At 34.2% G+C, this 25,000-nt stretch overlaps 7 protein-coding genes across 9 annotated transcripts; 4 read left to right on the forward strand and 3 right to left on the reverse strand.

Annotated features, from left to right (window-relative positions):
- The first annotated feature begins 6 nt into the window (after positions 1-6).
- Positions 7-1,490, forward strand: LOC134836584 (spermine oxidase-like). The gene has a single exon (XM_063851777.1). It carries the CDS (start codon positions 81-83, stop codon positions 1,452-1,454), a length of 1,374 nt encoding a protein of 457 aa, XP_063707847.1. The 5' UTR covers positions 7-80; the 3' UTR covers positions 1,455-1,490.
- A 136-nt stretch (positions 1,491-1,626) lies between these two features.
- LOC134836583 (neuropathy target esterase sws) lies at positions 1,627-10,047 on the reverse strand. 3 transcript variants are annotated; one of them, XM_063851775.1, is made up of 12 exons: positions 9,821-10,047; positions 9,637-9,718; positions 9,046-9,584; positions 8,212-8,981; positions 6,122-7,133; positions 5,788-6,063; positions 5,540-5,726; positions 5,318-5,366; positions 4,961-5,240; positions 4,691-4,902; positions 4,513-4,636; positions 3,860-4,449 (listed from the first exon to the last, which is right to left on the reverse strand). In XM_063851775.1, exons 1-12 carry the CDS (start codon positions 9,896-9,898, stop codon positions 4,273-4,275), a joined length of 3,786 nt encoding a protein of 1,261 aa, XP_063707845.1. In that variant the 5' UTR covers positions 9,899-10,047; the 3' UTR covers positions 3,860-4,272. The 3 variants fall into 3 exon arrangements, 2 of the variants coding, with proteins under 2 accessions (XP_063707844.1, XP_063707845.1); XM_063851774.1 differs by lacking the exons at positions 3,860-4,449; positions 4,513-4,636; positions 4,691-4,902; positions 4,961-5,240; positions 5,318-5,366 and adding exons at positions 1,627-1,722; positions 2,815-3,078; positions 3,141-3,705; XR_010162314.1 differs by lacking the exons at positions 3,860-4,449; positions 4,513-4,636; positions 4,691-4,902; positions 4,961-5,240; positions 5,318-5,366 and adding exons at positions 1,634-1,751; positions 2,532-3,078; positions 3,141-3,705.
- A 1,196-nt stretch (positions 10,048-11,243) lies between these two features.
- LOC134836587 (seipin) lies at positions 11,244-12,696 on the forward strand. Its single transcript, XM_063851780.1, has one exon. It carries the CDS (start codon positions 11,488-11,490, stop codon positions 12,586-12,588), a length of 1,101 nt encoding a protein of 366 aa, XP_063707850.1. The 5' UTR covers positions 11,244-11,487; the 3' UTR covers positions 12,589-12,696.
- A 35-nt stretch (positions 12,697-12,731) lies between these two features.
- Positions 12,732-13,702, forward strand: LOC134836588 (NIF3-like protein 1). The gene has a single exon (XM_063851781.1). It carries the CDS (start codon positions 12,776-12,778, stop codon positions 13,625-13,627), a length of 852 nt encoding a protein of 283 aa, XP_063707851.1. The 5' UTR covers positions 12,732-12,775; the 3' UTR covers positions 13,628-13,702.
- A 992-nt stretch (positions 13,703-14,694) lies between these two features.
- On the reverse strand, positions 14,695-17,292 carry LOC134836582 (chondroitin sulfate glucuronyltransferase). The gene has a single exon (XM_063851773.1). The coding sequence runs from the start codon at positions 17,231-17,233 to the stop codon at positions 14,864-14,866; it is 2,370 nt and encodes a 789-aa protein (XP_063707843.1). The 5' UTR covers positions 17,234-17,292; the 3' UTR covers positions 14,695-14,863.
- A 2,303-nt stretch (positions 17,293-19,595) lies between these two features.
- LOC134836586 (nucleolar transcription factor 1-A-like) lies at positions 19,596-21,542 on the forward strand. The gene is made up of 4 exons (XM_063851779.1): positions 19,596-19,861; positions 19,923-20,314; positions 20,366-20,594; positions 20,652-21,542. Exons 1-4 carry the CDS (start codon positions 19,795-19,797, stop codon positions 21,437-21,439), a joined length of 1,476 nt encoding a protein of 491 aa, XP_063707849.1. The 5' UTR covers positions 19,596-19,794; the 3' UTR covers positions 21,440-21,542.
- LOC134836585 (sphingomyelin phosphodiesterase 4) lies at positions 21,538-24,861 on the reverse strand. The gene is made up of 5 exons (XM_063851778.1): positions 24,701-24,861; positions 24,339-24,638; positions 22,751-24,277; positions 21,970-22,092; positions 21,538-21,912 (listed from the first exon to the last, which is right to left on the reverse strand). Exons 1-5 carry the CDS (start codon positions 24,716-24,718, stop codon positions 21,586-21,588), a joined length of 2,295 nt encoding a protein of 764 aa, XP_063707848.1. The 5' UTR covers positions 24,719-24,861; the 3' UTR covers positions 21,538-21,585.
- Positions 24,862-25,000: the final 139 nt, after the last annotated feature.

Raw genomic sequence — 25,000 nt, forward strand, 5'->3', positions numbered from 1 at the left:
ATCTTAAATCCAAGTCTAACTTGAGTTTTGTGATACTTGAAGCCGCAATAATTGAAGGCGGGAGGATTCTTTCGGCAAATATGTCGAATCCGAAGGTCATTAGTGAGTCAACGTATGCAGATATCGTCAACGCAGGTGCTCAATGGCTTCATGGGAAGGAAAATAAACTCTATGAACTTGCAAAAAATTATAATTTACTGTCGAACGAGTTGTCCGAAGAAGGTTTGGGTGCCTATTTACGAAATGACGGCATGCGTTTCAACGATTATCTCGTGAAAAAAGTCGATTTTATCGTCGGACAAATTTTGGAAGACTGCGAAGAGTTCGCTCAAAGCAATTCTGATGATTTTCCAACGTCAATGGGCGCTTTTTTGCTTCAGGAATTCGAAAAACGCTTGAACGAGTTCGAAACGCCGGAAGATCAACGTTTAGCAAAGCAATTATTGGACTGGCACATCCGATTTCAGATCATCGATAACTCGTGTCTGACGATCGACGATGTCTCAGCCAAGAGTTGGGGCACTTATTCCTTCAACGGCGAATCGTGTCAAGCACATATCAACTTCAAAACTTGCTTTTCGGATATTTTGGCGATTTTGATGATGGAAATCGGGCCATATCACATGTTATGCGAGAATAAAGTCGAAAAAATCGCTTGGGGCATCCACACTGACGGACAAAAAATTCAACAATCAACTCCGCCGAAAGTCATCGTGAAATGCGAAAATGGGAACATTTTCATCGCCAAACACGTGATTTGCACATTTTCATTGGGAGTGTTGAAAGAAACTGCCAACGAGATGTTCGCGCCTAAAATTCCTGAAAAACATCTTCAAGCAATAAATTCGATGGGATTCGGTACGATCGATAAAATTTATCTGCAATTCTCGGAGCCATTTTGGGGAAACGAAAAAGGCATTCAACTCATCTACGAAGACCCGAATTACGAAAATGCGGATTGGACTCGGATGATTTCCGGGTTTGACGTACTTGAGCCAGGCCCGAAAAACACGCTGCTCGGCTGGATCGGCGGCACGGGAGCCATTGAGATGGAAAAACTCCGAGATGAAGAAATAATTGACAAAGTCACGCAACTCCTTGAGAAATTCATGAAGCAACAAATTCCGAAGCCCATCAAATATCACGTAACGCGATGGCATTCGAATCCAAATGTACGAGGTGCGTACAGTTACGTCTCGAAAGAATGCGATGCCACGCAAATTTCGCCAAAAACTCTCGCAATGCCAATTTTTTACAAAGATTTGAACAATAAACGTCCAAGTAGTGATACAAACTGCGATAATTGTCCACAGATTTTGTTCGCTGGAGAGGCGTGTCATGAGCAATATTATTCCACGGCGCACGGAGCCTTTTTGTCGGGTGCCGAACAAGCAGAGAAAATTATTGAATTTCGAAATTTATTTGCTGAAAAGGAAAATTGTGGAAAAATTTAATTCTTTTTATTAAAAATAAAGCCTTTAAAAATAAAATTTTACGCTAAAATTTCAATTTTCGCCATTTTCTTGCATTTTCGATACTATTTTTTTTAAACTTTCAGGGGCCCAAAAATAAATTTTGACAAATTCGAGGAAAATTATTTAAAAAAACTTTTTTAATAAAGATAAAGCCTTTATTCATCATAAAATTAGTAAAAAATCCCTTTTAAAGAACACTTTTGACTAAAGCTTTTTCAAAGCAAGCGCGCTAAGTTTCCATATGCACCTAAGTAGTAAGTAATAAGTCCCATTTTTCTAAAAAAAAGTATTCAAGTAAGTCCATAAAAGAATTTTGACAGTAAAAAATTTGACATGTGTCATTAAAAATATCCAAAATATAATTTTTTTAGCAATTTTTGTTATAGAGTGTCAAAATTTAGCTCAAAATAAGATTTTGTTAAAATTTTTGACAGCTGTCATACTGAAAACTATTGACAGGTAATTAATAAAATCTCAATTTTTGGACGAACTTTGCTCTAAAATGACACAATTTGACATAAAAAGTCAAATCTAAGGATTTCAGACAAAAATTTCACTTCTGTCAAATTAAAAAAAAATGACAGGTGTAAAATTTTTTGTCAAAATACAAACTTTTGAATGATTTTTGGTTTAAAATGTCAAAAATTATAACAGAATTGTCAAAAATTTATTCCTTGGAAAAAAAATTTTTACAGCTGTCAAATTATTGGCAGATGTCAAATTATTGAAAGATGTCAAAATATTGACAGATGTTAAAATAACTTCTAAATTTAAGATTTTAAACACTTTTATAGCTCAGATTTTTTTTTATGACAAAAAGCAATATAATATTATCAAAAAATTATTACAAATTATGATACATGTCATACAGAAAATTTTGACAGCTGTCAAAAATTTTCATAAAATTTATGCTTTTGCATATAAAATGATTTAAAGTTTGTAAATTTCTTTAAAAACTTAAAAAAATTTTGTAAAACTAACAAAAAATATATATTTGAAGCAAAAAACTGACATCTGTCACATTTTAAACTGTCAAAATTTTTTTATGGACTCAACCATTTAAATTCTAATGTAAAATATTCGAATATTTTTGGTTTCAAAAAGAAAATTTGTGATGATTATCTTGCGAATTGAGGTCCCGTGATGTAAATGTGTGATGTTAATACTAAATTCGTCTAAAAAATATGATTTTTTGTACAATTTTCTAACAGTAGAGAGAGAGACTCTTCAATAAATTCATTTTTCCAAGTAACTTTTTGTACTTATCTCAGATAAAGAACAAAAAAAAATCGATGTCGCATCAAAAAATTCAACATTTTGTATAAAAAACATGCCTCACAGATCGTCATCCGAAGGACTTTTGTTAACAAAACGTTTTAACGGTGGTGAAGTTAGTCGTATTGGCAATTCCTCGAGTTCGTCAGAGTCAATTTCCGCATCCGACAAGGAAATTGTGCGTTTTTGCAAGAGTCGTATTGAGCGTTGTCGATAAATTCCGGGCTCTGAAGCGTATCCTGCTGCTAGTTCGTCTTCACTGGAGGAAAAATGTCGATCGGGCACAGTTTCGGGCACTTTGCAGATGATTTGTGCCAAGTCAATGAACCTAAAATGCAAAAAAAAATTAAATTTTTAATTTTTTTTCATGAGATTCAGGTAAAAAATTACTCGTTTAATTGATTTTTCGGATTGAATTGCGTCTCTTCCGAATTTTTCCATTTCCGGAAACAATCAATTCTCCCGTTTTTCGTCATTTTTTCGAAATGTTCCTTCGCTGTGCGATATCCCAACTCCGAAATCTCGTCAAATAACCCAAATTGTATGGTCCGGTACTTCTCAATGGGCATTTTGACGTATTCGCACCACGATTCTCCCTTGATTTTTTCGAGTTGCCGCACGCACGAGATATAAGCCAGGCGATTTTGGATGTCGGGCAGCGTCGGAACCTTAATGGGACTCGAAAAGGGGTTCAATTTCTTGTAAAGTAACCACCATCCGGACAAATCGTCGCCATAATCCGTGAGATTTGTATCGTCTTCGGAGCCAACATCGACCGCCAACACAATCGCAGCTCCCTGTTTTCGCATCGAGTCGGCAGGAACGTTCTCAATATAGCAACCATCGACCAATAATCGACATCCTTCGGCTCCGGAGGGGGTTTCGATCTTCTCTACCATCGGCGGGAAGACGCCACAAATTGACATGGAAGCTCTGATGTAACGCCAAGCCATTCCTGATGAAGAAAAAAAAGATAAAATTATTGTTTTTTTACAGAGTTCATGAAAAAAGTTCTGAGATTACACTGAAATTGAAGAATTTTTAAAAGTTTCTCTTTGATGCATACAATAATAATTGAATTTATTTCCATTTCAATACTTTTACGATCATTTTTTTGTACATTTATAATTATTTTTGGATTTGGTTTGATTACTGTCCATCTTAAAACGATCAAATTGAGCGTTAATTTTCTTTTTTTTTCAATAATTCTTAATAAAAAGCCACTGTAACGTCGTTACATAAGAGCTAAAGTCTTGATTCTGTTACGAGTTTATCGAGTAGAAAGCAAATTATGTTCTTACAGACTAACGAAAAAAGTCCTTTGAACAATTTTTACTATTGAAAAAATTTAAATTTTCATTTTTAATTAATTTTTAAGCTAATTTCAATTTTTTTTTAGAAGAAAATTTTTTTTAAAATTAAAAATTTTAGTTAAAAATAATTTTTTTAATGCAATTTTTTAACCGTAAAAATTGTTCAAAGGACTTTAAACCTAAAAAAAATATCATTTTCACTCTTAAATTTAATTATTTTCCGCTTGATTTTCAGTTTTTCTCGTCTCATCAGGACTATGACGATCCGAATTCCGACTCGGAGGAGAACGGATATTCAATGGCATCGGCATTTCAAGGTCATCTGAGTCAATTTCGTTCTCTGACAGGGACACTGTTCGTTTCAGCATGGATGATGTGTTGATTTTCTACGAAAAATATCAAAAATTTTCATTAAAAACCTATTTTTTTAGTGAAAAAACATGAATTACTCTTGTAATGGTTGAGGGTTCTGAAGCATATCCGCCCAAATCTTCGTCGTCGCTGGATGAGGGATACTCAGGATATGTTTCCGGTACTTTACAAACGATTTGTGCCAAGTCAACGAAGGAATATCTAAAGTAAATTTATGTTTTAAAAAGGAAAATTTCTTAAAATGTCATTTCTTACTCATTTAAGGTGTGTAAAGCCTTTACAGGTTGCTCTCGTGACTTCCAACTCTTGAAACGTTGGAGCCTATCACACTTATCCATCGTTTCAAAGTGTTGTTTTCCATGCTGGTAGCCTACTTCACGAATTTCATCGAACATACCGAAGGCTAGGGTCTTATAACGATCGATTGGGGGACGAACATACTCGTATTCTGAGCTATTTTTCACTTCCTGCAACGAAATTTTCATTTTTTTAAATTTTTTATAAAAAAAAAATTGAATTTCTGACCTCTAATTGTCTCACACACGAGATATAAGCCAATCTACTTTGAATATCCGGCAACGACGGAACTTTAATTTGGGCTGAAAACGGGTTCCATCGATTCAGCAACAACCACCAACCGGATAAATCGTCTCCGTAATTCGTCAAGTCGGTGTCGTCTTGCGATCCAACGTCAATAACGATGATATGGGCTGCTCCCTGTGCTTTCATGACGTCACTCGGACAATTGTTGATGTATCCGCCGTCGAGTAAGAGATGCCCATCTTTCGGGTCGCACAATGGAGGCCTGTTTAAAATTAAATTTGTAAATTTTTGATAGGTAATTTGTTTTTAAATATTCAAAGAAAATGGTAAAAAACTTACATGTAACCGCTCAAACTCATGCTACTACGAACATATCGCCACAGACTCCCTGAATGACAACACAGAAAATGAATTGACGCTCATTTAATGGGTTATTTCAATTTCTGCTCTAAAGCTTTTTTTGACATTTTTCATTTTTTTCGTTAAAATCGTTAAAAAAGTACTCGTGGTATCTCAGAACCTTTTCAAAAACAAAGCAAAAGCAAGGAAAAAAGGTCTTACCATGTGTATGAATCCTGGCACAGCTCGCCGTAATATCAGTTGTCAATGTAAAATACGGAATCCATAAATCCTCGATGTAAACTTCGCCGAAAACGCCTCGGATTGTGTTATTAAAGTCTCTTCCGGTGAACATCGACGTCACGGGATACGTTAAATCAAGTAATTGTCGTCCCCATTGTGTCATTTTCTGTAATTTTAATTTTTTTTTTGTTAAAATTTGATAAAAAATGAGTAAAAATATGACTTACTTTGCACCATTCACGCGCTTTTTGCGTAACTCCAACTAAATTTTTCTCGTAACAGTAGAGAGCACCCATAAAAGCACCGATACTGACTCCGCCAACCATATCAACGGGGATGCCAGCTTCCTGAATGGCTTTTAGCATGCCAACGTGAGCAGCGCCTCGAGCTCCTCCGCCGCCGAGAACGAGTCCGACGGAATTTCCTGTTAACCAACGGGCCAAACGAGAGAAGTCGCTGTGCATGTTCGCTTCTGACATCAAAACTTTGCTGTAGAGATCGTTCTAAAAATATTTTTTGGTGAGTTTTTTGCAGTTTTTTAATTTTTTTCGACAAACTTACCACACGATATTGACTTTTTCGCGTAAACATCCGTTTTGGACATTGGATATGATGATGTCGCGACACCCAAGAGCGCATATTTAGCCATTGCACGGTGTTACTTGGTCTCTGCCCCGAGTTTTCATGATGCAACAAGACAAGTTCCTTCGCTGTACGGATGGCAAGTCGATCAATTTCACGTTCCAGCTTCCCAATTGTGGGCGGGCGATCTCCCAAACCGACAATTAAGATGACATCCGCTTGTCGGAGACATCGTTGGGTCCAAACGCTGTAATTGTGATCGCATTGGTAGAGAGCGATATTATGTTGATCCTCATTTTGTGCCAGCCAACTCGTTAACCGATACTCATTACTTGCCTCCATGATCGAAGCACCCAAAGTTTTCCTTACAAAATCCGATGTCAAGCGAATTGTCGGTCCAATGGCACACAACGAGTGAAAAAGTTCATAAACAAAGGCAGTTAATGGCACATCTTCGCTTATCCCGACGACAGCAACGGTCGAATATCGATGCGTAACCGGATTACTTTCCAATGGGACAGCCGCCGACATTGTTGAGGTATAAGAAGCCGAAGTTCGTGGCAAATTTTGCATCGATCCGAGAATACGATGACTTAGCAAACTGATGAGTTGCGTCACGACAACGGGATATTTCAATTTAATTGCGTTGAAAAGACCTTCGGGGAGTTTTGCCAGTTCGGAGTCACGTACAGCCATCACCGTTGTCGTGCGATTCGTTTCTGTGATCATTTCAACGATGCCAATGAGGTCTCCTTTACCGAATTCGCCGACAATTTCCTTCTTGCCGTTCGGATGGGTGATGACGGAACGCAAACGCCCGCTCAAAACGATGAATGTCGAGTCACTTGGCTCGTCTTGACGATAAAGGGCACGTCCCGACTCCAAGAAAACCCAATCCAAGGCGAAATCGCATTGACGCACGAGCGGCGAAAGGCATCGAACGACACTGCTGGCGATATCCAAGACAGCGGCGGGCTTTTCGCGCATGATGCTACAAGAAAAAAATCATTAAAAAGTTATTTTTTGTGATAAAATCGATGAAAAAATATTAATTTTTTTTTTATTTTATAAATTTTTCAAATATTTTGATGAACTTCATCAAATATCTTGTATAAAAATTTAAAATTTTCATAAAAAGTTGTAAAGATTTTATGAAATTTAATTTTTTTTTCTTCGAAAAATTCATAAAAATATTAAAGAATTTTAAAAAAAAGAAATTTTAAATTTTTGATTTAAAAAATAATTTTTTTTTTTGTTAAAATAAATTTGAAAGTCAAATTTTGGGCGAAAGATATTTATTCAGTTTGTGTAAAAGTTTTACGATTTTTTTTTTTTTGAAATTTTTTTTTTTTTTTAAAAATTAAACAAGAATTGAACAATTTTTTTTCTTAATTAAATTTTTAGTTAAAGTGATAATTTTTGAAAAATAATTTTTCATTTTTTCAAAATTTATGAAATAAAAATCAATTTTAAAAAATAAATTTATTCTCACGTATTTTCGAATATCAATTTGAGAAATTAAAAAAAATCAGCAAAATTTATAATTTTATTTCTAAAAAAGTTCAAAAGTTAATTTTTTTTTTGTTTTTTGAACAGAAAAAAATAAAAAGATCCGAATTTCTGTAAATTTTTTACACAAACTGAAGATTTTGCTCTAAAAAAATTTTTAAAAAATAAAAAAAAATTTAAAAAATATAAAAATTTAAAAAAAAAAAAAAATTAAAAAAAAAATAAAAAAATTATTTTACAAAAAAAAAAATAAAAAAAATTTAAAAAAATAAAAAAATTTTAAAAAAATTTAAAAAAAATAAAAAAAAAAATTTACAAAAATTTTCAAATTTCTTGAAATTTTTTGTTAAAAAAAAAATGTTTAAAAAGAACTAAAAATTTAAAATTTTTGAAAAAAAAAAATGTAAGAAAAAATTTTTTTAAAATTAAAATTCACTGAAAATTATATCATTTTTGAAAAACTTTTGTTCAAAAGTGTCATTTTTAGACCCTCGACATTCAAAATTTCTCAAAAAAAAAAATATTTAAAAAAATTTCCCTAAAAAAAAATTAAAACTCACTTATAAACGACGTCCTTTGGTAACAATCCAACTCGCGACAAATGCTTTGCCCGAATTGTATACATGCTCGTCTCTCCCGTAAGTACAGCCAAGCCTCCAACAACTTCTCCCGGATAAATCGTAATCGCATGCGGTTCCTTATCCTTCTTCGGTTGCGGCACATTTTGCGACGACTGAATGACAAAAAGAGCTCCGCTGATCAAATAAATCAAGGAAACGTCATCGGTGCTCCCCTGATGCGTCAAAGTCGTGCCCGCACAAATTTCCCTCACGTCAATGTACTTTTCGATCCAATGGCTGTCCTTTGCATCGAGTCCCAATTCCTTCATAAACCCGTCAATGGCAATACTCCGCATCAGTGAAGGCTCAATTGCTTCAACGACGGGCACAGAAACCTTCCTCGCAGCAACTTGCGACAACGGATCGTTCAAATTTAGGTCAGCAATCATGTCGGGTTCTTGCATCGTGAGCGAATGAACCATCGGAGGCACATCAGACGAGGTTCTTTTGTGCCCGGGAGAGCTTTTTGTCGCTGCCGGGACTTTTTTTCGTTGAAATTGCTGCTGAATCAGTTCCGTACTGAGACCCAAGTAGTTGTGAAGAGCTGTCATTGTGACACGCTGCAATCGCACCATGATAATTTGGATGACGCGCACCAAAATATCCGGAGATTCGTCAAAAACTTCCTTGAAAGCGAACATGGGGACTCGAATTACTTGCGATGGTTCAGCTGCTTTTGCGATAACTGTCTTGTAGGTACTTGTATTACCCTAAAATGATCAAAAATTAATGATTTTTTATCGAAATTTGGATTTTTTTTAGGTGAAAACTTACGACTAAGACATCCACAAATGACAACAATGACGTCACAGTCTCGCCTTTCTTCACACATTTCAATGGAATTGTACTTCCGTCTTGATTATTGAGAAAAACGTTGATCATCCCGGATTGCACGATGAAAATTGAGTCATCGGCATCTCCGATTTTGATCAAAAACTCGCCCGCCTGCAAATTAATGATTTCCGTGTGTTTGCAAATCTTCAGGAAAACCGGTTTCTCGAAATGACCAAAAATCCGAATGCTCTGAAGCATGTAAAACGCATCCGGCGGCACTTTGTCGTTCCCTGCCTGCGTTTCCTCCAAATATTCTGCCGGAGGTTCGACCGCTTTCAGCAACGTTGGCGCATTTTCCTTGTTCAAATGCAAAATTTTCTTTGCAAATCGCGCCAATGCTCGTCGTTTCTTGCCACTTCCCGACTGTTGCGAGATACTCTGGACCTTCCGCAGCAAACGCCGCCCATAAAACTCGACTTTTTCTCGTTTTCGGAAACGAGGTCGTCCATACTCGAAGCGTTGTTCGAGAATTTGTTTGCCTAAAAAGCGAAATTATTGACAAAAAATCGATAAAATTCGATAAAAACTCACATTTGGTCCGATAATTTTTCCACACATAAAGCCCAAAGAAGAGACAAATCAATGCAACCACAATACCCAAGCCAATTAAAACCTGAAAAAAATCAAATTTGTTGCGTAATGAACTATTTTCGATGATTTATATCAATTTCATGGTCGGTGCTCTTATCAAAAAAGCCAGAAATAAGTCACTTACATGCACAGTTAGTTGTTCGAAAACAAGTTTTAATGGCGATGGTACGACAGTTTCGTAAACATTTACTAAAATATCCATTTTTTCCGCTAACTACGCCTAAATTAACATCTCACGTGCGTCGACTGACCATTCTGGCAGAAGGTTTTCCACTTTTTGTCTCTAAATTCCACGAGATTAGCCAAATCTGATGAATTTTCTCGATTATCTACGTCGTTACTGCTGTTCTTTATTATCTTTTGTTGTTGATTACTCATTTTGTGAGTGGTTGGGAGCTCATTTTTCATTTGTTTACGTTTTTTTTGTAAGCGCCAAGAAAAAGTCGAAGATGAAGAAAATAATTTTTTATAAAAATTAACCAAAAATATGATCAAAATAAATTAATATTATTGAAAGTTTTCAATATTCAGCGAATAAACTATTGCAAGATTAAATTTTGGAAAAAATCTATGAGTCTAAATAAAATTTTGTAACAAATTTCGAAAATTTCAATTTTCTTCGAATTTTTTTTTTCGAAATTTTATATTTTTTTTTAAAGATTTGAATTTTTTTTCAAAAATTATTTGTTCAAAAATTTTCTTCTGTGTTCGAAAGTTTAAAATTTTTAATGATATCGTTCAAAATTTTTCATAAATTTGAAACATAATATTTCGAGCTGCTTTAACTTATTTTCGAACTTGTTTAAAATTTAAGAATTTCGAATAAAAATTTTTTTAGAAAAATTTTTTTTTTCGAAAATTTACTCGAAAATTTTCTTCTATCTTCGAAAAATTTTATGGCATATTTATGATTTTTTTCAAAAATATTTCGAAAATTTGATATTTCTTAAAGATATTTCGAGCTTCTAAGAAAGTTTTGAATTTATTTTTAAATTTTAGAAATTCGAAAAATTTTAAAATATTTTCGAATATTTTTTTTTTTTTGAATATTTGATGAATATTTCGAACTCATTTTGACTATTTCAAAAAATATTCAAAAATTTTTCAAAAGTTTGATATTTTTTTTTCGAAATTTTTAGAAATTTTTGTTAAACAGCTCCAACAAATTATTATTTTTTTTCAAATTAAAAAAAAATTGATGTTCGAATACATTAATTTCGAATTAAATAAATTAAAAAATTTTTTTTTTTTCGAAAATATGTAAATATTAAAAAAAATGTTTTGAACAACTTCAAAAATGTTTCGAAATCAAACTATTTTCGAAAATTTGAAATTTTTTTCGAACATTGAAAAAATATGTTTTTTTTGACTTTGTTCGAAGATTATTTCCAAAAATTTCAAAACAGGTCAATAATTTTAGAGTATTTTTGAACATCTTCACAATTTTTTTTTTTAATTTTTCAGAATTTGAAGACAAAAAGCGCTTTTTAGATATTTACCGATGACTTTTAAACGTTTTGTTTACCTTTCAACTGAGTTCCTGTCACTCATTTTGTCATTTTTGTGTCAAACCAAATCAAAATCGAACAAAAATCGAGCTCCGAACAAATTTAACCACCTTTCGTATCAAAAAAGGTGATTTAATCAACTTTTGTGTTAGTTTCATTCCATAACTCTTCAAGTTAACAACCGCCGAAACAAAGGAATCGCCTTACTCGCAAATCGCAAATGTTTACGACACAAGTTCAAAGGTCTCGTTGTCGCGATTAAGGTTGCTGCACACTAAAAACAATGCAAAAAATGTCAATGATCAATTTATTCTTGACCGTGATCGATCCGTTCAAAGTGGGGCGTCGTTATGTCATCCGACCTGCCTTCAATTTAGCCTCCAACTTGTACGAAGAAACGCTGGAAAAGACAAAAAATGGCGTTTTATCAGTGCGAGACATCATTTTACGCGTGATAATTTTGCTGCTTGCCATTGTCATCGTCTTATGGACTGCGGGGTTCATGTATGTGGCTTTTTACTACGCTTACATGCCCTCAATTGCCCACACGAGGCCCGTTCACATGCAATTCAAGAGTTGTGATATTTCCGACGGGGCAACGGGGCTTTGGAAAAGCTCGCATGACGCTCAAGGAATTTGTAGTTATCCGTCGGCGCATGTTTCGTTGACGCGAAAACAGCAACTCCTGATGGTTGGACAACCGTATCGCGTTTTGGTGACTCTCGATATGCCCGAATCGCCGAAAAATCAGGAAGCTGGGATGTTTATGGTCTGTGCCGAGATGCGGGATCACACGGGAACTCTTCGAGGGCATTCTTGCCGTTCAGCAATGCTTCATTACAAGTCCACATTGCACACTTGGATCTCAACTTGGATGCGAATCCCGCTTTATTTGATGAATTTACGCGAGGAAAAGCAAGAAGTCACTGTCGAACTTTTTTCCTCGTACCAAGATGATGAAAAAAACTCCGTGACAGACGTCTACATCGAAATTCAGTCGAAACAAATTCAATTTTACTCCGTTTTGCTGCAAATTACCGCACATTTCACCGGTTTGCGGTACTTCATGTTTCATTGGCCAATATTATCGGCCGTTGTAGGCATCTGCACGAACCTTTTCGTCATCACTATCGTCTGTTTGATGAGTTGGTATCACTGGAGCGACAACGGCGAGCAATATTTAGAGGAAAAAACGACTGAAGGTCGACGTCGTTTCCTCCGAAAAAGGTCCCGAGACACAAATGAGGGTACAAAAAGTGACGAAGGCACCATGGACGACGACGAAATCAGCATAATTGACGAGCTGAGCTCCGATAAAGAGGAAAAATCCACGATAGAGGGTTTGAGAATCCGAAAAACGCAAGAGTACATCGAAGATTTGTAACGAAAAATTCCAAAATTATTCCAAAAAATTCGTAGAAACGATTAGACTGGCTCGCGCAACGTTCTTTCTTAGCATTTAAGGCAATAAAATGCGCTTTTGCACAAGTTACGTCAACGATTTTTTCGAAAAATCACTCATTTCCCCTATTTTTCGGTCTGTCAAATTGTCAAAATTGCCGGCTTAGTCAATGTTTCTTTCTCGAAAACTAAATTTTTTGACAAAATCCTTTTCCACGATGTCTCAGCCGTTGAAGAGAGTTCTTGACACGTTGGAAGAACTCGCTCCCTTGCAATATTCGGAGAAATGGGACAACACAGGTCTTCTGGTAGAGCCTTTCAAATACGAAAAAGTCTCAAAAATCTTCCTCACGAATGATCTCACAGTTCCCGTCATGGCAGAAGCTGTCGCGCATCAAGCTGACTTCATCATAACTTACCATCCGATCATTTTTCGCCCTCTGAAGAACATCCGACAATCCGATTGGAAGTCTCGCATCATTTCCGAGTGCCTTGCAAAGGGAATTGCCATTTTTTCGCCCCATACGTCGTGGGATTCGGCCGAATGTGGAGTCAACGCCTGGTTATTGGACCAAATAGGAGCCAAATTCGCCAAATCTGAGCCAATTACGCCCGTTTCTGATGCGCCGTTACTTGGAGCAGGCAAGAAATGTACTTTAGACAATGAAATTTCGATCAAAGAAGCGATCGAAAACATCAAACGTAACACGGGATTGCCGACAGTTCAACTTGGATTAGCTGTTGGTGCGACAATCGAGTCGAAAATTAAAACTGTAGCAGTTTGTGCGGGTTCAGGAGCTTCCGTGTTGTCAAATACGCGGGCAGATTTGTATATTACGGGTGAAATGTCGCATCATGAGGTGATGGATGCACAACACAACGGCACGACATGCATTTTGTTGAATCATAGTAACTCGGAGAGACAATATTTGTATCGGGTTGAGAAGTTTTTGAAGGAAAAACTCGAAGGAGTTGATGTTGTTGTGTCAAAAAGTGATGTTGATCCGCTTGTGAGCAATTAAAAAAATAATTTTTTGAATAAATTTTATCAAAAGTTTAAAAAATTTTGTTTGTTTAAGTTCGAATAAAAAGTCTTACAATTTCGAAATTCGAAAAATTTCTGAAATAATTTTCGAAAATTTTATTTTTTTCGAACAATGTTCAAAAAATTTTTTTTCTTCCGAAAATCTGAAGATCCTTTTAACATGTTTCGAAAATTTGAGAAATATTTTAAAAGGATTTTGGAAAAATTTAACAATTCTTCAAACTTTTTTAAAAATTTTTGAAAAATATCTTAGAATTTTAAAAAATTCTCAAATTTTCAAAAAAAAAAAAATTTAATAAATTTTTCGAAAAAAAATTAATAAATTTTTCGAAAATTTGAGAACGTTTCGAAATTTTGAGCTTTTATGAAATAATTCGAAATTAAAACTTCAGAGCTTTTTAAAACATTTTTCTAAAAATTAAAATATTAATCGTAATTATCGTATTAATCGTAAAATATTCTTCGAAAAATAAAATAATTTTCGAAAATTTTAAAATTTTCTATTAACTTTTTTGAAAAAGTATAAAAATTTAAAAAAGATTTTTCAAATAATTGATAAACTTCTGATTTTTTGAAAAAGTTAAAAGTTCTTTTAACAATATTTTAAAAATTCCTTTTTGGAAAACCTGAAGAATTTTTAAAAATTTTTCGAAAATTTTAAAAAATTTTTTTAGAAGGATGTTCGAAAAATTTAATAATTCTTGAAACATTAATTCAAGCTTTTGAAAAATATCTTAAAATTTTTAAATATTCTCATATTTTCCATTTTTTTAAAGAATTGATAAACTTTTCGAAAATTTAAAATTCGAAGATAGTGTTCGAAAAAATTTAAAATTTAATTCAAAATTATTTTTTAAAACTTGAAAGCTTTTGAAAATTTTGTAAAATATTCTTCGAAGACAAATTCGAATAATTTTCGAAAATTTGAGAAACTTAGATTTTCGAAAAAAAATTTTTTAAAAATTTTTGAAAATTATGAATTTTTGAAGAAAAAATATCCAAAAAGTTCAAAAAAATTAAAAGCAAATTTTTGTCGGAATAAATTTTATTAAAATAATTGAAATTTCGTTTGTTCGTTTTCGATAAAGGCAAAAAGTAATACTTTGGTAAAAGTCTCACGATAATTATTGAGTATCGTCAATGAGATTCCTAAATTCTAACATCTAATAAGGCACTTGATTAATTAATTTTATCAATATTGGTCCATAAATCATCATTTTACGCCCTTTACGACTTCATCTTCGTACTGCGCCACGGCTTCACTCAATTGTTTCTTGCTGCCCAACCGGCGACACTTAAATTCCTCGCCCAAATTCTCCTTCACGCATTGCGGAGTGTCTCCCGTTGCCATCAAATAATTGCTAAAAGCCATTCCGGTGCGCAAATTCGGCTCAATTGCTCGTAAAATGTGAATATCCAACGGAGATTTGAGAAAAATATCAATAACACCCTCAACTTTATCCTCTGGTTCTTGTTTCAAATCAACCAAAAGTTGAATATCTCTGTCCTGTTTCACCACAGGCACTTTCGACTCCAGTTTTTTACGTGCCTCAACGTAATCCTTGCCATAAAACGCTAGAATATCAAAGTTTTGGGAATCGAAATAGCCGTTTGCTTGTGAAACGTCGCACGAATCGCAATCTCGACAGAATTGGGTGAACTTACAGGGATAATTACTCACAGAAATTGGGCTGTAAACTTGAAATCCGGCAATTGTGTTCATTCTGACGCGATTTAGGAAGTCGACACGGAATCTTGCGTCATTTGGCATCATTAAAATTATTGAATCCAGCCCAGTTTTGCGTAAAGCGAGGTCAATTACTCCCAAACTGACAATTTCCGATGGGCCGTACATGCTCGTATACATCTTACGAGTACTTAATTTCACCGGAGATCGAATGCTGTACCATCCAAGCGACGAAGCTTTATACTTTTCCTTGAGATTTACGATTTTTTGCTTCACAGAGGCGAAAATATCCGCCGGGCCTGTATTCGGGGAAGTCGGTTGATACAAAAAAACAATGGTGAGGTAGGTATTTTCTTGTGTTGTGAGACAAATGCTTTCATATCTCGATAAAATTTCGATTGCTTCGTCGATGTGTTGCTCAAAAACGGGAATGATGAGTTGAATTTTTGTACTTTCAGTCACATAAGGCGACGAGATGATCTCAACGGAGCCCAAAGGCTTGGAAATTTCAAAACTTTTTGTTATGGAATGCAAATTCGAGTCACGTCGCACGAAATTTAGATGCAAAATGTAGTCCATGCCTCGTACGGGATCAAATTTACGATAAATTGAGTGAACGTTGTCATAAATGAGCTCCGGATATTTTTTCAAGGCATACGAAACGGTTCGATTGAGAATTTTATCGATATCTTGTTTGTCGGGCAAAGGCAGCTCTTTTACATTTGTCTCCGCATTCCACATAAAAATGTGCGTTTCATTGAGAAAGTCCCATGAAATTAAATCGTGACGAGTTTCAGCTGGTTTTGACTCTGGAACACCAATTGGCCAATGTTTTTCCAACAAACTATCCGGTAAATGGCCTAATTTGACGTTTTCGTACTCTTCTAGGTTGCGGGACATCTTTTCCCGTAAATTTTCCAAATTAACTCGTGTGAAATACGTATGGAGGAGATAAAAATCATCCGGATTTGTGATTGGATGAACGACAACTGCTTCATTAAATGCTTTTTCCATCCGCAAATAGTGCAAATCGCGATAAATTTTGTAGTTGTTCAAGCGATATGAGCCCACAGTGACGTTCTGCCACGTTGTTTGACATTCCTGGATCTCCGTCGTTGAATATTTGATGCATTTTCCCAAATTCACGCTGTGACGATTGCTTTGAGCGGCATTTCTGACACACCAATCCAAATTTGCGCGAATTTTTTTCACCACACTGTTACTCAGGACAATCCCGGCGTTGATGTCACAATAACGCGATGCCTCGGCGCCATCCTCGTACGAAGAACTACCCGGAGATTCGACAGTTCCCATATAAATATCCGAACTGACGCTGATTTTCTCCAATTTTTCAACCAACGAACGAGCGTTCACATAAGAAGTGTCCGGGACAAGGAAGAAATAATCGTAATCCGTGATGTAATTGTCCGCAATGTACTTTAAAACGTGATACGTGCGCAAATTATCACGCGTATCTGTGAACCCGACGATATTTTTCATCTTAATATTGACATTAACCGAATCGGCGTTGATGAAAAACTTGATGCGGTTCACGAGATGCGCCGTGGTTTTGTTAAAAGCGGGCGAAACGGTGTTTATTGTGTCGACTTTTGTTAGAACTGCGACGAAAACTTTCTCGCGGATCCCAAGTTCGCTTGAATAGTAACGCGGGCGAACGATGTTTTTGGCAGTTTTTTTCGCTTGCATCGGTTTTCCGGCGAGATTTACTTGGGGCTCGAATTCGTTGTTGAAATCTGCGTTTTCGAGGGTGATGCTCGTGCAAGTCGCTTTACTGCTGGCATCCTGAACATCTTGAATTTTGAACGTTACCAAAAGTCCGAGAACGACACCGATGAAAAAGCATTGTTTGCTGCTCACGGAACTCAAACGGAGCATTGTTTCATTTGGAAAGGCACGGAGAAATGGGAGACTTCTTTATATGGAAGCACGAAGAAAATTTTTGTAAACAATGTAAGGTGACCAGTGTCGATGTTTTGAGAAGAAACTCCCTGATTTACAAATTTTTTCATGAAATTTCAGAAATTTTTATTTAAATACTAGTTTTTACCATTTTTCAATTTTTTTAAATTAACCCATTCGACAAATAGAAAAAATGATTTGAAAAAATTATCTCATAAAATTTTAAAAATCCAAAAAGTTAAAAATGTCATGAAAAATGAAAGTTTTTTGTCTATTTTCATAATTTCTTATTTAAATTTTTATTTCAAATTTTCAACATAATTTTTTTTTCATTTTTAAAATTATTTTTTTTTAATTTTTAAAGTTTTTTATTTTTTAAATTTTTTATCATTTTTGTAATCATATTTCATATCTTTCAAATCATTTTTTTTCAATTTCAATTTTTTGGCAGTTTTGAGTTATAAAATGATGAAAAATGATAAATTAGAGCCCTCTGATAAATTTTTATCCATTTGGAGCAAGATTTGACAAAATTAGCTTTGACACAGTTTTTGACACAGTTTTTTTTGCTCTTGATTTAGTTTTTAAAACAAAACTATGTCAAATAGAAAATTTTTTTTCAGTTTCAATTTTTTGGCAGTTTTGAGTTATAAAATGATTAAAAATGATAAATTAGAGCCCTCTGACAAATTTCAATCCATTTGGAGCAAGATTTGACAAAATTGGCTTTGACACAGTTTTTGACACAGTTTTTTTGCTCTTGATTTAGTTTTTAAAACAAAACTGTGTCAAAGGAATTTTTTTTTTCAGTTTCAATTTTTTGGCAGTTTTGAGTTGCAAAATGATTAAAAATGATAAATTAGAGCCCCTCTGATAAATTTTTATCCATTTGGAGCGAAATTTGACAAAATTGGCCTTGACACAGTTTTTGACACAGTTTTGCTCTTGATTTAGTTTTGAAAAAAAAAAACTATGTCAAAGAAAAATTTTTTTTTCAGGTTCAATTTTTTGGCAGTTTTGAGTTCAAAAATGATTAAAAATAATAAATTAGAACCCTCTGACAAATTTTTATCCATTTGGAGCGAAATTTGACAAAATTGGCCTTGACACAGTTTTTGACACAGTTTTGCTCTTGATTTAGTTTTCAAAAAAAAACTATGTCAAAGAAAAATTTTTTTTTCAGGTTCAATTTTTTGGCAGTTTTGAGTTCAAAAATGATTAAAAATAATAAATTAGAGCCCTCTGACAAATTTTTATCCATTAGGAGCAAGATTTGACAAAAATTTCTTTGACATAGTTTTTGACACAGTTTTTGGTTTACTTTTTCTCTTGATTTAGTTTTCAAAACAAAACTATGTCAAAGGAAATTTTTTTTCAGTTTCAATTTTTTGGCAGTTTTGAGTTTTAAAATGATTAAAAATGATAAATTAGAGCCCTCTGATAAATTTTTATCCATTTGGAGCAAGATTTGACAAAATTGGCTTTGACACAGTTTTTGACACAGTTTTGCTCTTGATTTAGTTTTGAAAAAAAAAACTATGTCAAAGAAAAATTTTTTTTTCAGTTTCAATTTTTTGGCAGTTTTGAGTTATAAAATGATTAAAAATAATAAATTAGAGTCCTCTGACAAATTTTTATCCATTTGGAGCGAAATTTGACAAAATTGGCTTTGACACAGTTTTTGACACAGTTTTTTTGCTCTTGATTTAGTTTTCAAAACAAAACTATGTCAAAGGAAAAAAATTTTTCAGTTTCAATTTTTTTGGCAGTTTTATAAAAAAAAAACTATGTCAAAGAAAAATTTTTTTTTCAGTTTCAATTTTTTGGCAGTTTTGAGTTATAAAATGATTAAAAATAATAAATTAGAGCCCTCTGACAAATTTTTATCCATTTGGAGCAAGATTTGACAAAAATTGCTTTGACATAGTTTTTGACACAGTTTTTGATTTAGTTTTTCTCTTGATTTAGTTTTCAAAACAAAACTATGTCAAAGGAAATTTTTTTTCAGTTTCAATTTTTTGGCAGTTTAGAGTTTTAAAATGATTAAAAATGATAAATTAGAGCCCTCTGACAAATTTTTATCCATTAGGAGCAAGATTTGACAAAATTGGCTTTGACACAGTCTTTGATCGTTATTTTTTCTAAAAATTAATTCTTGATTATTTAATCGAAATAACCTCTTATATAAAATGTCAAACTTGTTAAAAAACAGCTAAAAATATTTTTCATAAAAGAAACTCCTCAAAATTTCAGAATGCTCAAAAAAAAATTTCGTATCCCCGGTTCAAAGTAAAACTTTATGGTCACCATATCTCATAGTTAACGACGACAACCAATTGATGCCATCCATAAAATTACGAGATTTTTACAAGAAATTCACTTAAATTTGTGTCAAAAAAGTTAAATCTCAAGAAAATTCGTGTTTTTACGTTGAAATCGCATCAAGATCGCCTGAAAAATTGTAAAAATCCCGAAAAATCTTGCAAAAATCGGATTTTAACCTCACCAGGCGCCAATTGGAATTTGTTTACATCAACATGAGAAACCGAAGCAAATCCACAATTGAGCTTTCGAGCAAATTTGAAGAGGAAGAACTGGATATCAGTGAGTTAAAAAGTCAATTTTGTTCTTGAAAATCAAATAAAAAGTATTTTTTTCATTTTAGATGATGTTCAAAGTGACGAAGAAGGCAGCGAAGAGACTTTTGCAACGCCCTTAAATGAACCAGATCACTTGGCTGAGCAAGTAATTGAAAAAGTTCTTGCTTCTCTACCGAGTCATGATACCGTTGGCTACACAAAAACCATCAAAAAGATCAAATGGGACGAAATCGAAGTAGATGGCAAGAAACCGCACGAGTTGGAGAAGATTTTTCATCATGCGATTAAAGATGTCAACAAAGTTCGGACCCTCACGGAGATCATAAATGATGCCAAACAACGCATGAGCAGCTTCCATCAGCATCCGGATCACCCGAAACGACCAAAAACGATGTTTGCGATGTTCGTGCAAGAAAGATTCAAACAAATTAAGGACGAAAATCCCGATATCGAGAACGTAAGTTGACGTTTTTCAACAAAATTTTATTTTTAATTATTTTTTTTGTAGAATGACGTCATGAAAAAGTGCTCAGAGGAGTTCAAGAACTTGAGTGAGAAGAAAAAGAACAAATTAATGGCACGTCACGCGGCTTTATTGGAGGATTACAACGATCGCATGGCAAAATATCAGTTGAAGCATCCAGATTTGAAGAAAAGTTCTGCTAAAAAGGCTTCAAAAATGTCAACTCCCTTAGCTTTTTATTGGGCAGACAGAAGTAAAGAGCTCGGAAAGTCAGGTAAATGTTAAAAAAATTCAATTTTCTTCAAAAAATTAATAAATTTCGTTTTTTTAGACCTTCAAACGTACGGTAGCGTGCGCAAAGAATGGATGGCACTCGATGCAAAGACACGAGCGATCTACCTCCGTAAATTTTTCGCCGAAAACGAAACCGAAACTCTCACCAAAGCCGAACGCAAAGCTTTTCTCGAGGCAAAGGGAGCTCCCACACGTCCCGGAACCGCATTTGGCGTCTTCTTGCAAGATAATATTCAAAAGTACAAACATCTCGAGTCGAAAGAACGGATCAAGAAAATCGCCGACTTATGGGCAAAACTTGACAAAAGTGTAAAGGAACGTTACACAAACGACGCCAACGTCGAACTGGAGTTGTACAACCAAAAATGGAAGAAATTCGTAAAGGGACTTACGAAAGAAGAGCTCAAATGGATCGAAACTCCCAAAAGTGGCTCGAAACGCAAAAAGGAGTCACCTTCGGAGGACACAGATACCGGGCACGAGACTGACGACAAGAAATCGGCAAATAAGAAGCAAAAAACAAAAACTTCAACAGCACTTCCGGAGCCTCAAAAGCCGCCAGAGAACGTAATCGAGTATTTTGCGATGAAAAAATGCGATGGGGATAAGAAAGAGGCGAAAAAAAAGTGGAAAACTCTTAAAGAATCGAAGAAGGAGAAGTACGAGAAGCAGTTAGAGAACCTCCAGTCGGAATATTTCAACGATTTGAAGGCGTATCTGAAGAGTTTGAGCACCGAAGAGGTCAAAGAGTACAAAAAACGCATGAAATCCGTGAAAGAAGACGAAAAAAGTGACGACGATGAGAACGGCGACAACAGTGACTAACATTTTAAATGCATTTTTCGTACACATTTGACACTAAATACCTCTTGCAACATTAAATTTTAAGATTTTCGTTCACAAATGATAAATTTTTGATGTATTTGAAAAATAACTCTAAATATTTTTATTTATTTTATACCTAATTTTCATCATGTCTCGTGTGTTAGGGGTACGTCAGTGAATAAGGCCCTCACAAAAACGACCATAAATGCGAAAAACATTAACAAAAAGAGCCCGTAACTCGGGGCACCCCACAGCAGGTACGACAAAAGCTGCGAAATTGTCACAAATGTGAGCGTTTTGAACGAAGCGAGCGGTCTCAAGCATATCCTTGGCGGCAAATCCTCCCTTTTTAGTATGCAAAGTCCTGTGGATTTGTCGAAAGTTTGAGAAACCATGGGCGGTAACAGTAGTTGGCGAGTTATGCGACCCAAAAGGTCATTACGATGCCAATTTTTATTGATTTCATGAGGGAACTGAAAAAATTTGAATTTTTAAATGATTTTTTTAATAAAAATCGGGGAAATTCTTACCATAAGGTTCAACTTGCATGAAAGTTGGTGCAAGAAACGCACTAAAAATGTCACTTCCGCATCTCCAATGGGCAAAAGTGCGGGATCGCCTCCGTATTTTAAGGTTTTTGAGTTGTTTTTCATCTGAAATTTCATTAAAATTTAATTTTATTAATTTTTTGAATTTTTAAAAATTAATTTTTTAATTTAATTAATTTTTTTTTAATTTTTTTAAATTTTTTAAAATTAATTTTTAATTAATTTAATTAAATAATTTTTTAATTTAATTTAAAAAAAATTTTTTTTTTAATTTTTTTAATAATTTTTTTAAATTAATTTTTTTTTTAAATTTTTTTTTTATTTTTTTAAATTAGTTAATTTTTTAAATTTTTTAAAATTAATTTTTTAATTTAATTAATTTTTTTTTATTTTTTTTAAATTTTTTAAAATTAATTTTTAATTAATTTAATTAATTAATTTTTTTATTTAATTTTTTAAAAATATTTTTTTTAATTTTTTGAATAATTTTTTTAAATTATTTTTTTTTTAATTTTTAAATTAGTTAATTTTTTAAATTTTTTAAAATTAATTTAATTAATTAATTTAATTTTTTAAAAATATTTTTTGATTAATTTTTTAATTTAAAAATTAATTATTTTTTTTTAATTTTTAAAATTAATTTTTTAATTAATTTAATTTAATTTAATTTAATTTTTTTAATTTTTAATTAATTTAATTAATTAATTTTTTTTTATTTTTTAAAATATTTTTTTAAAATTTTAGTCAAAAAAAGGCAACTTACGAAAGAAGGCGTTATAGAAAAATTATGATCCGAAAATTCTGACATATTTTTGTCGGATTGATTGAACCCCTCGGATGATCTTCTCACACTATCAAACTCATCCATGAACTCTTCCGTCATTGATGGCTCCGGGACATTCACCTCGAAGACGCCGCGCATACTTTGCCCACAAAAATCCAAAATTTCCGGGATTTTTCGTCGATCCGTGATGATTTGTGTGAGCGCCGTATCCTCTTCGAACGAAAAAATGCTCCGCAAGAAGCCCAAAATGCCTCGATGTTTCTTCTCGTACTCCTCTTCGACTTCCTTCAAGTTACTGCGAGCAATGTGCTTCACTACCAAAATCTTCCGCGTCAATTCCTCGAGTTTGTAGATGAAATCTCCCGTGAAAAGTGGCACATAGGACTCATCCAGGGTCTCGTTTCGACTATAAGGGCGCCATTCTCCCGACCGATTGGGACTTCGATCGCCTCCGGATTTATTAAAACTGTTCGATTGCAAGACAGCTGCCTCAATATAGTTAGCGTTGATGACATTTGTACCGACACTACTTTCGCATCGTCGTAAAATATCCGCTAAATTGCTTTGACCGAACACTTTCAACACACGGAACAGCATAAAGACATTTTTGTACGTCGACAAGTCGATTCTTTCAAATCGAGGCACAAGTTTGACGAAAATTTGCGTGAAAACGACGAGATTTTCCGCGATAAATGGCTCGAAACGTGCCGGAACAGGCATTTCTGCGATAACGTTCAAGTCTCGATTGTGTACATAGCGCCAAGGTTGGATGAAACTGAGCCACAATTCGAGTACATCGGCAAAGGAGCTATCGAGAGGCCATCTACTGATGAGAGATTTGATGAACAAATACATTTTTGAGTTCATCAAGGGGGCAGCAGTTTGTCGCAAGCCTTGTAACGCCGTGTTATCCTGATCTGCGGAGTTTCCAAAGGCATGAAGTTGCTTTACGAGTACCCTCACAAGTCGCACAAACTCATTACTCGGCAAATCTCGATGTTCATCGAAGTCAGAACGAAGCCAGGCATCAACAAACAAGTACAAAACAGTCTCCGATCGCCAAATATTCGCACGCGGAGAGTCATGATGGCGTGGCGAGACGCAAGTTTGTTGCTGGGGCGCCGTGTGATTGGAAATTGCCGACAGCAATAAATACTTCGGGCGTTTAATCGGTTGAATATTCGGCACGGGAGCCACTGTTGGAAGTTTAATTGTGCCAATATTCTGCGGTTGAATGATCGTATCTGGCTTGGAAGGCAAAAAAGTGCACAAATAATCGGCAGCGAGATAGAAATAAACTGTTCTCGCCTTTTCGCTGTTCAATTGGGCCGCTGTCGGATACATTTTGTGCAGTGGCAAGGTCCCGTGCGTCACAAAATGTATGAAAAAAAAGTCAAAAGCATTCAATGCTAACGAGACAATTTGACGACGAAACGGATCAATTGTTATTATATCCGAATAAAAACCTGGATAACGACCACTTTCGAGCATTTGTTGCATTTTTGGCTAAAAAAATGAAAAAAATTCATTAAAAATTAAAAATTTCATGAAAATTTAAAAAAAATACCGGCAAAAATCCAATTGGCACATCAAATTTTATCGGATCCGACAACAGTCGATACAACAATCGAAACATCGGTCCAAGCGGAATGAAGAAATTATATAAAATCTCGAATTCCTGATGATTTACGGTTTGTTGGGTCGTTCTCAAACCCCATCCCACGCTTCCGCCGGGAAGCCCAAAGATTGAATTAATTAAAACGGGAAATATTTCCTGCAATTCTTTTAAACTCGCACGATCGATAATTAGTCCCAGCTCGGGACAACGATGCATCAACGGGAGATTGAGAATATCCAAAATGCGGATCTAAAAAGAAATTTAAAAAAAAAATTAGGTTTGAAAAAAATTGGCGGACAAATTTTACGTACACTCATATTTTCGATCATTTTGTTGGTTTTTCTGTCTTTTATTTGCTACACTAATGTTTTGTTCGTTGAAAGGTGTCACAGTTTCATTCGAAATGTAATTTTTTCGGCGTTATTTGTCGTATTTTTCAGAGAATTTACGGAAATTTAATATCCAGCCTCAATTCGGCGGAATCGGGTAAACAATGAAACGTCAAGGTGACAACTTGTACAAGAAACTTGGATGGAAGACTTAAAGATTTAGTTGGATAGGGTTGCCAGTTGTTCAGAATTTTTTTTTATTATTTTTGGGTTTTTTCACTA

This window comes from Culicoides brevitarsis, unplaced genomic scaffold (assembly GCF_036172545.1).
Source record: "Culicoides brevitarsis isolate CSIRO-B50_1 unplaced genomic scaffold, AGI_CSIRO_Cbre_v1 contig_67, whole genome shotgun sequence".
In the NCBI taxonomy this organism is placed as follows: domain Eukaryota; kingdom Metazoa; phylum Arthropoda; class Insecta; order Diptera; family Ceratopogonidae; genus Culicoides; species Culicoides brevitarsis.